This window comes from Nerophis lumbriciformis, linkage group LG18 (assembly GCF_033978685.3).
Source record: "Nerophis lumbriciformis linkage group LG18, RoL_Nlum_v2.1, whole genome shotgun sequence".
In the NCBI taxonomy this organism is placed as follows: domain Eukaryota; kingdom Metazoa; phylum Chordata; class Actinopteri; order Syngnathiformes; family Syngnathidae; genus Nerophis; species Nerophis lumbriciformis.
Window position 1 is genome coordinate 39,532,501 of NC_084565.2, and position 12,681 is coordinate 39,545,181.

General features: G+C 40.2%; 1 protein-coding gene across 1 annotated transcript in view; it reads left to right on the plus strand.

Moving 5' to 3' along the window:
* Positions 1–549: 549 nt before the first annotated feature.
* The window catches only part of myo7ba (myosin VIIBa), a 92,231-nt gene continuing 80,099 nt past the window's right edge, over positions 550–12,681 (plus strand). Inside the window, exons 1-4 of the mRNA XM_072915128.1 lie at positions 550–571; positions 637–738; positions 800–952; positions 4,974–5,158. Of these exons, the coding sequence (XP_072771229.1) occupies positions 557–571; positions 637–738; positions 800–952; positions 4,974–5,158 (455 nt within the window). The 5' untranslated portion in view covers positions 550–556. The remainder of the gene's footprint in view (positions 572–636; positions 739–799; positions 953–4,973; positions 5,159–12,681) is intronic.

The window sequence follows — 12,681 nt, forward strand, 5'->3', positions numbered from 1 at the left end:
GTAGACCCATAATAAATTCATAAAAGAAGCAAACTTCATGAATGCTTTTTGTGAGCAACAAGTATGTGCTCCAATCACTACATCACAACAAAATAAGAGTTGTAGAAATGATTGGAAACTCAAAGACAGCCATGACATGATGTTCTTTACAAGTGTATGTAGACTTTTGATCACGTGGACTTGCTTTCCTCCACTGTTTGACGTCACTGTATGGGTGGCTCCGCAGGAGCAAAGTCAAACAGATCGTAAAAAAAGAAGTGACAACACCGGCGAAAAACTTCCTGCTTCAGTGTCGTTAAAGTGAAGGCAGCATCAAGAAAGCTTTGCCGGAGAAACGAAACCCTCAGGTAAGGAACTGACCGGACACTTTTATTTCCTTCTTTATCCCTTTTAGAGGCATTTGTTCACGTTGAAAAGCTCCAAATAGACATAATCATTACAAGCGTGTCATTTATTTCAGCCAATCAGAAGACAGAGTGGTTAGTTAGGCAGGAAGTGTGGAATAATGCATGAGATATGATGATGATTGTTTTGTTCTTCACAGATGTCCGCAGTGATGCACCTGTCCAAGGTAAAAAGGCTCAAGTATCATTGGTCAGAAGCATGTGCTCACTTGTGATGTTCTCTAACCACTAGGGGGATTTTGTCTGGGTGGACTCCGGGGTCGGCGTGCCCATCGGGGCCCAGGTGAAGGTGACCGACACCGGGCAGCTCCAGCTCATCGACGATGAAGGAAAGGTAAAAAAAATGTAGAAGAAGTCTTCTTGATGACCTCACTTCCACAAAAACTCCCGTCCAGGAGCACAAGGTCAACAAGAAGAGCGAGGGCGCCCTGCGGCCCATGCACCCCACCTCGGTCCAGGGCGTGGATGACATGATAAGGCTGGGGGACCTCAACGAGGCGGGGCTCCTCAGGAACCTCCTGGTGCGACACAAGGACGGCATCATCTATGTGAGTTGACCCGCCCCGCTTTTATGCCGCCCGTAATCGCAGACTTTGACCCCCACCCTCCTTTTATCAGCTGTCTCCATGGAGACCGGCGAGCAGTTTTTGCCGAGAAAGGGGAATGTTCAGTGCGTGTGTGATTGCAAACATATAAAAGAGCCAAGGTGGTGACCCTTAAAAACACAGAAAAATACAACAATCTGTACCTTTACCTGGATCTGCACCAAAACTGAATCTTTTCTTTCTTAGCTTCGTAGCTAGTTACTGTAGCTAACAACAACACAATATTTTCTACAGGACATGTTTAAAGTGTCATTGGAGCAAAACTATTTGCTCAATATGTGCGTCTGCAACCTGATTCACATCTAAGTGTGCTCATTTGTGTGTCTGTCGCTCAATCTGTGTGTGCATTTGTGTCCGTATTTCCATTTTTGGTGTGTGTGTAAAAACAAAAAAATAGATTTTTGTCAGTATCTGTGTGTGTGTGTGTGTGTGTGTGTGTGTGTGTGTGTGTGTGTGTGTGTGTGTGTGTGTGTGTGTGTGTGTGTGTGTGATCAGATCCCTGTGTGCCGGTTTTAACTTGGTTATTTCGATTTGTGCGTGTGAAAAAAAAATAAAAATAAATCTCTGTATCTCAATCAGTGTGTGTGTGTAATCAGGACTGTGTGCGTGTGTGATTTATTTTTTTAAATCTGTGTGTGTGTGTGTAATCAGATCTGCGTTTGTGTGTCTGTATCTCAATCTGTGTGTGAGTGTGAGTTTTAATTTGTCTGTATTTCGATTTGTGCGTGTGTAAAAAAAAAAAATCTGTATCTCAATCGATGTGTGTGTGTGTGTGTGTGTGTGTGTGTGTGTGTGTGTGTGTAATCAGATCCCTGTGTGCCGGTTTTAACTTGGTTATTTCGATTTGTGCGTGTGTTAAAAAAAACATCTCTGTATCTCAATCAGTGTGTGTGTGTAATCAGGACTGTGTGCGTGTGTGATTTATTTTTTTAAATCTGTGTGTGTGTGTAATCAGATCTGCGTTTGTGTGTCTGTATCTCAATCTGTGTGTGAGTGTGTACGAGTTTTAATTTGTCTGTATTTCGATTTGTGCGTGTGTAAAAAAAATAAATCTGTATCTCAATCGATGTGTGTGTGTGTGTGTAATTAGATCCATTTGTGCGTGTTTTAACTTGTGTCCATATTTCGGTTAGTGCGTGTGTATAAAAAATAAAATAAAAATAAAAATAAAATAGTGTGTGTGTGTGTAATCAAAAAAAAAATCTGTGTGTGTAATCAGATCCGTGTGTGCGGGTTTTAATTTGTCTGTATTTCGATTTGTGCGTATGTAAAAAAAAAAATAAAATAAAATCCTTATCTCAATCGGTGTGAACGTGCGTGTGTAAATTTTATAATTTTTTAAAAATGTGCCCCTATTTCAAACGGCGTGTAATTAGATCAATTTGTGCGTGTTTTAACTTGTGTCCGTATTTTCGATGTGTGTAAAAAAATAAAAAAAATAAAAAAATTAAATCTGTCCGTATCTCAATGTGTGTGTGTGTGTGTGTGTGTGTGTACGTGCGTGTGTAAATTTAATTATTTTTTTAAATATGTTCCTATCTCAAACGGTGTGTGTGTGTGTGTGTGTGTGTGTGTGTGTGTGTGTGTGTGTGTGTGTGTGTGTGTGTGTAATCAGATCCCTGTGTGCCGGTTTTAACTTGGTTATTTCGATTAGATCCATTTGTGCGTGTTTTAACTTGTGTCCGTATTTCGGTTTGTGTGTGTGTAAAAAAAACAACAAACAAACAAAACAAAAGAAATCTGTCCGTATCTCTGTGTGTGTGTGTGTGCGTGTGTAATTTAAAAAAAAATCTGTGTGTGTGTGTGTAATCAGATCTGCGTTTGTGTTTGTTTTCAATTGTGTGTCTGTATCTCAATCTCTCTCTGTGTGTGTGTGTGTGTGTGTGTGTGTGTGTGTGTGTGTGTGTGTGTGATCAGATCCGTGTGTGCGGGTTTTAATTTGTGTCTGTATTTCGATTTGTGCGTGTGTAAGAAAAAAATCCGTATCTCAATCGGTGTGTGTACGTGCGTGTGTACGTGCGTGTGTAAATGTAATAATTTTTTAAAAATGTGTCCCTATCTCAAACGGCGTGTGTGTGTGTGTGTAATTAGATCCATTTGTGCGTGTTTTAACTTGTGTCGGTATTTCGATTTGTGCGTGTGTAAAAAAAATAAAAATAAAATCTGTCCATATCTCAATCTGTGTGTGTGTGTGTGTGTGTGTGTGTGTGTGTGTGTGTGTGTGTGTGTGTGTGTGTACGTGCGCGTGTACATTTAATTATTTTTTTTAAATGAAGTGTGAAGTGAATTATATTTATATAGCTCTTTTCTCAAGTGACTCAAAGCGCTTTACATAGTGAAAGCCAATATCTAAGTTACATTTAAACCCGTGTGGGTGGCACTGGGAGCAGGTGGGTAAAGTGTCTTGCCCAAGGACACGACGGCAGTAACTAGGATGGCGGAAGCGGGGATCGAACCTGGAACCCTCAAGTTGATGGCACGGCCACTCTACCAACCGAGCTATACCGCCCCCAAATCTGTCCCCATCTCAAACGTGTGTGTGTGTGTGTGTGCGTGTGCGTGTGATCAGATCTGCGTTTGTGTGTTTTAATTTGTGTGTCTGTATCTCAATCTGTGTGTGTGCGTGTAATCAGATCCGTGTGTGCGGGTTTTAATTTGTGTCTGTATTTCGATTTGTGCGTGTGTTAAAAAAAAAATCCGTATCTCAATCGGTGTGTGTGTGTGTACGTGCACGTGTAAATTTATTTATTTATTTATTTTTAATCTGTCCCTATCTCAAACGGCGTGTGTGTGTGTAATTAGATCCATTTGTGTGTGTTTTAACTTGTGTCCGTATTTTGGTTTGTGCGTGGTAAATTTTTTTTTTTTTTTTTTAATCTCTGTATCTCATTAGGTGTGTGTGTGTGTGTGTGTGTGTGTGTGTGTGTGTGTGTGTGTGTGATTAGATCCATTTGTGCGTGTTTTAACTTGTGTTTGATTTTGATATGTGCGTGGTAAATTTTTCTTTTTTTAAAAAATCTCTGTATCTCCTTAGGTGTGTGTGTGTGTGCGTGTGTGTGTGTGTGTGTGTGTGTGTGCGTGTGTGTGTGTGTGTGTGTAATTAGATCCATTTGTGCGTTTTTTAACTTGTGTCCGTATTTTGGTTTGTGCGTGTAAAAAAATAAAATAAAAAATAAATAAATAAATCTGTCCGTATCTCGTGTGTGTGTGTGTGTGTGTGTGTGTGTGTGTGTGTGTGTGTGTGTGTGTGTGTGTGTGTGTGTGTAATTAGATCCATTTGTGCGTTTTTTAACTTGTGTCCGTATTTTGGTTTGTGCGTGTAAAAAAAATAAAAAATAAAAATAAAAATAAAATAAATCTGTCCGTATCTCTGTGTGTGTGTGTGTGTGTGTGTGTGTGTGTGTGTGTAATTAGATCCATATGTGTGTTTTTTAACTTGTTTGATTTCGGTATGAGCGTGGTAAATTTTTTTTTTTTTTTTAAATCTCTGTATCTCATTAGGTGTGTGTGTGTGTGTGTGTGTGTGTGTGTGTGTGTGTGTGTGTGTGTGTGTGTGTGAGATTAGATCCATTTGTGCGTTTTTTAACTTGTGTTTGATTTCGGTATGTGCGTGGTACATTTTTTTATTTATTTTTTAATCTCTGTATCTCATTAGGTGTGTGTGTGTGTAATTTTTGGATTGGTCATATAAATAAATGCTGTGCTTCTCACACTTAAACGCACAGTTCATGGTTATTGACCTGATTTACTCACGCTGTCCACAAGATGGTGGTCACCTTACATTATTTCAATTATTTGGAAATTAATTTGGAAACACGCCTCTTAAAACTCATAACATCTTGCGGGCCACACTGAAGATGCCGGCGGGCCACACTCGGCCCCCGTAGTTTGGACACCCCCCCGCTGTATAACAAGAAAGTACATTGTATTGAATGACATTCAACAATAAGGTGTGTCTTTGCAGACGTTCACAGGCTCCATCCTGGTGGCGGTCAACCCCTACCAGCTGCTGCCGCTCTACACGGCCGAGCACGTGCACATGTACACGGACCGGCGACTGGGCGAGCTGCCGCCGCACGTCTTCGCCATCGCCGACAGCTGCTTCTTCAAAATGCGCCGCAACCGCAGGAACCAGTGCTGCGTCATCAGGTGATGCCCTTGGGGCTGTCAGAACTGGGGATGGGACCTTTGCGAACGAATCGAGTCTTTTAAACGGCTCTTTTAAAAAAAACAACCAAAAAAACATTTGTCTGTCGGGTATCAGACACGAACAATTGGCAAGAGTTGTCAAAAATACATCTAATGCTGTTTACCCCAACAATAATACTCACTATTATGTTAGATCCACTATGGACTGGACTCTCACTATTATGTTAGATCCACTATGGACTGGACTCTCACTATTATGTTAGATCCACTATGGACTGGACTCTCACTATTATGTTAGATCCACTATGGACTGGACTCTCACTATTATGTTAGATCCACTATGGACTGGACTCTCACAATATTATGTTAGATCCACTATGGACTGGACTCTCACACTATTATGTTAGATCCATTATGGACTGGACTCTCACAATATTATGTTAGATCCACTATGGACTGGACTCTCACAATATTATGTTAGATCCACTATGGACTGGACTCTCACACTATTATGTTAGATCCATTATGGACTGGACTCTCACAATATTATGTTAGATCCACTATGGACTGGACTCTCACTATTATGTTAGATCCACTATGGACTGGACTCTCACTATTATGTTAGATCCACTATGGACTGGACTCACACTATTGTTAGATCCACTATGGACTGGACTCTCACTATTATGTTAGATCCACTATGGACTGGACTCTCACACTATTATGTTAGATCCACTATGGACTGGACTCTCATTATTTTGTTAGATCCACTATGAACTGGACTCTCACACTATTATGTTAGATCCACTATGGACTAGACTCTCACTATTATGTTAGATCCACTATGGACTGGACTCTCACACTATTATGTTAGATCCACTATGGACTGGACTCTCACAATATTATGTTAGATCCACTATGGACTGGACTCTCACTATTATGTTAGATCCACTATGGACTGGACTCTCACTATTATGTTAGATCCACTATGGACTGGACTCTCACTATTATGTTAGATCCACTATGGACTGGACTCTCACACTATTATGTTAGATCCATTATGGACTGGACTCTCACAATATTATGTTAGATCCACTATGGACTGGACTCTCACTATTATGTTAGATCCACTATGGACTGGACTCTCACTATTATGTTAGATCCACTATGGACTGGACTCTCACAATATTATTTTAGATCCACTATGGACTGGACTCTCACTATTATGTTAGATCCACTATGGACTGGACTCTCTCACTATTATGTTAGATCCACTATGGACTTGACACTCACACTATTATGTTAGATCCACTATGGACTGGACTCTCACACTATTATGTTAGATCCACTATGGACTGGACTCTCACACTATTATGTTAGATCCACTATGGACTGGACTCTCACACTATTATGTTAGATCCACTATGGACTGGACTCTCACAATATTATGTTAGATCCACTATAGACTGGAATCTCACTATTATGTTAGATCCACTATGGACTGGACTCTCACACTATTATGTTAGATCCACTATGGACTGGACTCTCACAATATTATGTTAGATCCACTATAGACTGGAATCTCACTATTATGTTAGATCAACTATGGACTGGACTCTCACTATTATGTTAGATCCACTATGGACTGGACTCTCATTATTATGTTAGATCCACTATGGACTGGACTCTCACTATTATGTTAGATCCACTATGGACTGGACTCTCACTATTATGTTAGATCCACTATGGACTGGACTCTCATTATTATGTTGGATCCACTATGGACTGGACTCTCACAATATTATTTTAGATCCACTATGGACTGGACTCTCACTATTATGTTAGATCCACTATGGACTGGACTCTCACTATTATGTTAGATCCACTATGGACTGGACTCTCACAATATTATTTTAGATCCACTATGGACTGGACTCTCACTATTATGTTAGATCCACTATGGACTGGACTCTCTCACTATTATGTTAGATCCACTATGGACTTGACACTCACACTATTATGTTAGATCCACTATGGACTGGACTCTCACTATTATGTTAGATCCACTATGGACTGGACTCTCACTATTATGTTAGATCCACTATGGACTGGACTCTCACAATATTATGTTAGATCCACTATGGACTGGACTCTCACACTATTATGTTAGATCCACTATGGACTGGACTCTCACTATTATGTTAGATCCACTATGGACTGGACTCTCACACTATTATGTTAGATCCACTATGGACTGGACTCTCACTATTATGTTAGATCCACTATGGACTGGACTCTCACAATATTATGTTAGATCCACTATGGACTGGACTCTCACTATTATGTTGGATCCACTATGGACTGGACTCTCACTATTATGTTAGAGCCACTATGGACTGGACTCTCACTATTATGTTAGATCCACTATGGACTGGACTCTCACACTATTATGTTAGATCCACTATGGACTGGACTCTCACTATTATGTTAGATCCACTATGGACTGGACTCTCACACTATTATGTTAGATCCACTATGGACTGGACTCTCTCACTATTATGTTAGATCCACTATGGACTGGACTCTCACTATTATGTTAGATCCACTATGGACTGGACTCTCACACTATTATGTTAGATCCACTATGGACTGGACTCTCACAATATTATGTTAGATCCACTATGGACTGCACTCTCACACTATTATGTTAGATCCACTATGGACTGGACTCTCACTATTATGTTAGATCCACTATGGACTGGACTCTCACTATTATGTTAGATCCACTATGGACTGGACTCTCACTATTATGTTAGATCCACTATGGACTGGACTCTCACACTATTATGTTAGATCCACTATGGACTGGACTCTCACAATATTATGTTAGATCCACTATGGACTGGACTCTCACACTATTATGTTAGATCCACTATGGACTGGACTCTCACAATATTATGTTACATCCACTATGGACTGGACTCTCACACTATTATGTTAGATCCACTATGGACTGGACTCTCACTATTATGTTAGATCCACTATGGACTAGACTCTCAATATTATGTTAGATCCACTATGGACTGGACTCTCACTATTATGTTAGATCCACTATGGACTAGACTCTCACTATTATGTTAGATCCACTATGGACTGGACTCTCACACTATTATGTTCGATCCACTATGGACTGGACTCTCACTATTATGTTAGATCCACTATGGACTGGACTCTCACTATTATGTTAGATCCACTATGGACTGGACTCTCACTATTATGTTAGATCCACTATGGACTGGACTCTCACACTATTATGTTCGATCCACTATGGACTGGACTCTCACTATTATGTTAGATCCACTATGGACTGGACTCTCACACTATTATGTTAGATCCACTATGGACTGGACTCTCACTATTATGTTAGATCCACTATGGACTGGACTCTCACTATTATGTTAGATCCACTATGGACTGGACTCTCACTATTATGTTAGATCCACTATGGACTGGACTCTCACTATTATGTTAGATCCACTATGGACTGGACTCTCACTATTATGTTAGATCCACTATGGACTGGACTCTCACACTATTATGTTAGATCCACTATGGACTGGACTCTCACTATTATGTTAGATCCACTATGGACTGGACTCTCACAATATTATGTTAGATCCACTATGGACTGGACTCTCACAATATTATGTTAAATCCACTATGGACTGGACTCTCACAATATTATGTTAGATCCACTATAGACTGGACTCTCACAATATTATGTTAGATCCACTATGGACTGGACTCTCACACTATTATGTTAGATCCACTATGGACTGGACTCTCACAATATTATGTTAGATCCACTATGGACTGGACTCTCACTATTATGTTAGATCCACTATAGACTGGACTCTCACAATATTATGTTAGATCCACTATGGACTGGACTCTCACAATATTATGTTAGATCCACTATAGACTGGACTCTCACACTATTATGTTAGATCCACTATGGACTGGACTCTCACTATTATGTTAGATCCACTATGGACTGGACTCTCACTATTATGTTAGATCCACTATGGACTGGACTCTCTCACTATTATGTTAGATCCACTATGGACTGGACTCTCACACTATTATGTTAGATCCACTATGGACTGGACTCTCACACTATTATGTTAGATCCACTATGGACTGGACTCTCACTATTATGTTGGATCCACTATGGACTGGACTCTCACTATTATGTTAGATCCACTATGGACTGGACTCTCACACTATTATGTTAGATCCACTATGGACTGGACTCTCACACTATTATGTTAGATCCACTATGGACTGGACTCTCACACTATTATGTTAGATCCACTATGGACTGGACTCTCACAATATTATGTTAGATCCACTATGGACTGGACTCTCACAATATTATGTTAGATCCACTATGGACTGGACTCTCACAATATTATGTTAAATCCACTATGGACTGGACTCTCACAATATTATGTTAGATCCACTATAGACTGGACTCTCACAATATTATGTTAGATCCACTATGGACTGGACTCTCACACTATTATGTTAGATCCACTATGGACTGGACTCTCACAATATTATGTTAGATCCACTATGGACTGGACTCTCACTATTATGTTAGATCCACTATGGACTGGACTCTCACTATTATGTTAGATCCACTAAGAATAGTTTGAATGGTCTTCTAAGTAAACGATGAGCCGATTGGCTGTTCGTTTGTGAGCCAGTGTTTATGCTCATGCAAATACAGCATCACCCGCCTGACAGCTGGACTAGAAAATGAGTCAGAGTCAAAAGGAAGCATAGCAAGATTAGGATTTACTTTTTAAAATTATTAGTATTTTTAATTGTTTTTAGTTATTTGTATTTTTTATTTGGATTGGCTTTTCTGATTTTTTGTTCACTGCTGCTCTTTTTAGAATGTATAGTTACTGATACAGGTAAAAGCCAGTAAATTAGAATATTTTGAAAAACTTGATTTATTTCAGTAATTGCATTCAAAAGGTGTAACTTGTACATGATATTTATTCATTGCACACAGACTGATGCATTCAAATGTTTATTTCATTTAATTTTGATGATTTGAAGTGGCAACAAATGAAAATCCAAAATTCCGTGTGTCACAAAATTAGAATATTACTTAAGGCTAATACAAAAAAGGGATTTTTAGAAATGTTGGCCAACTGAAAAGTATGAAAATGAAAAATATGAGCATGTACAATACTCAATACTTGGTTGGAGCTCCTTTTGCCTCAATTACTGCGTTAATGCGGCGTGGCATGGAGTCGATGAGTTTCTGGCACTGGTCAGGTGTTATGAGAGCCCAGGTTGCTCTGATAGTGGCCTTCAACTCTTCTGCGTTTTTGGGTCTGGCATTCTGCATCTTCCTTTTCACAGATTTTCTATGGGGCTAAGGTCAGGGGAGTTGGCGGGCCAATTTAGAACAGAAATACCATGGTCCGTAAACCAGGCACGGGTAGATTTTGCGCTGTGTGCAGGCGCCAAGTCCTGTTGGAACTTGAAATCTCCATCTCCATAGAGCAGGTCAGCAGCAGGAAGCATGAAGTGCTCTAAAACTTGCTGGTAGACGGCTGCGTTGACCCTGGATCTCAGGAAACAGAGTGGACCGACACCAGCAGATGACATGGCACCCCAAACCATCACTGATGGTGGAAACTTTACACTAGACTTCAGGCAACGTGGATCCTGTGCCTCTCCTGTCTTCCTCCAGACTCTGGAACCTCGATTTTCAAAGGAAATGCAAAATTTGCATGGTTGGGTGATGGTTTGGGGTGCCATGTCATCTGCTGGTGTCGGTCCACTCTGTTTCCTGAGATCCAGGGTCAACGCAGCCGTCTACCAGCAAGTTTTAGAGCACTTCATGCTTCCTGCTGCTGACCTGCTCTATGGAGATGGAGATTTCAAGTTCCAACAGGACTTGGCGCCTGCACACAGCGCAAAATCTACCCGTGCCTGGTTTACGGACCATGGTATTTCTGTTCTAAATTGGCCCGCCAACTCCCCTGACCTTAGCCCCATAGAAAATCTGTGGGGTATTGTGAAAAGGAAGATGCAGAATGCCAGACCCAAAAACGCAGAAGAGTTGAAGGCCACTATCAGAGCAACCTGGGCTCTCATAACACCTGAGCAGTGCCAGAAACTCATCGACTCCATGCCACGCCGCATTAACGCAGTAATTGAGGCAAAAGGAGCTCCAACCAAGTATTGAGTATTGTACATGCTCATATTTTTCATTTTCATACTTTTCAGTTGGCCAACATTTCTAAAAATCCCTTTTTTGTATTAGCCTTAAGTAATATTCTAATTTTGTGACACACGGAATTTTGGATTTTCATTTGTTGCCACTTCAAATCATCAAAATTAAATGAAATAAACATTTGAATGCATCAGTCTGTGTGCAATGAATAAATATAATGTACAAGTTACACCTTTTGAATGCAATTACTGAAATAAATCAAGTTTTTCAAAATATTCTAATTTACTGGCTTTTACCTGTATTTAAATGTTGTTGTTGCTCGCTGATCTTAATTACTTGAAGATACTAGAGATGGGACGTTCGTGAATGAATCGAGTCTTTTGAACGGCTCTTTAAAAAAAGGACATTTGTTTGTTGGTTATCAGACACAAACAATTGAATGGAGAATCGGTTTGAATCATGAATCCTGTTGAATCGAGAATCGTGTTGAATCCAGAAGCAGATTGAATCGAGAATTGTGTTATATCGAGAATTGGTTTGAATCGAGGATCATTTGTCTCGAGAATCGGTTTGAATCAAGGATCGTTTGACGTGAGAATCGGCTTTTATTTTGACGTCTTCCTTTATGTGCCGCTCTTTGGCTTTTATTTTGACTTCTTCCTTTATGTGCCGCTCTCTGGCATTTATTTTGATGTCTTCCTCTCTGGCTTTTATTTTGACGTCTTCCTCTATGTGCCGCTCTCTGGCATTTATTTTGACGTCTTCCTCTCTGGCTTTTATTTTGACGTCTTCCTCTATGTGCCGCTCTTTGGCATTTATTTTGACGTCTTCTTCTCTGGCTTTTATTTTGACGTCTTCCTCTATGTGCCGCTCTCTGGCTTTTATTTTGACATCTTCCTTTATGTGCCGCTCTTTGGCTTTTATTTTGACGTCTTCCTCTATGTGCCGCTCTCTGGCTTTTATTTTGACGTCTTCCTCTATGTGCCGCTCTCTGGCTTTTATTTTGACGTCTTCCTTTATGTGCCGCTCTCTGGCATTTATTTTGACGTCTTCCTCTCTGGCTTTTATTTTGACGTCTTCCTCTATGTGCCGCTCTCTGGGTTTTATTTTGACGTCTTCCTTTATGTGCCGCTCTCTGGCATTTATTTTGACGTCTTCCTCTATGTGCCGCTCTCTGGCTTTTATTTTGACGTCTTCCTTTATGTGCCGCTCTCTGGCATTTATTTTGACGTCTTTCTCTATGTGCCGCTCTCTGGCTTTTATT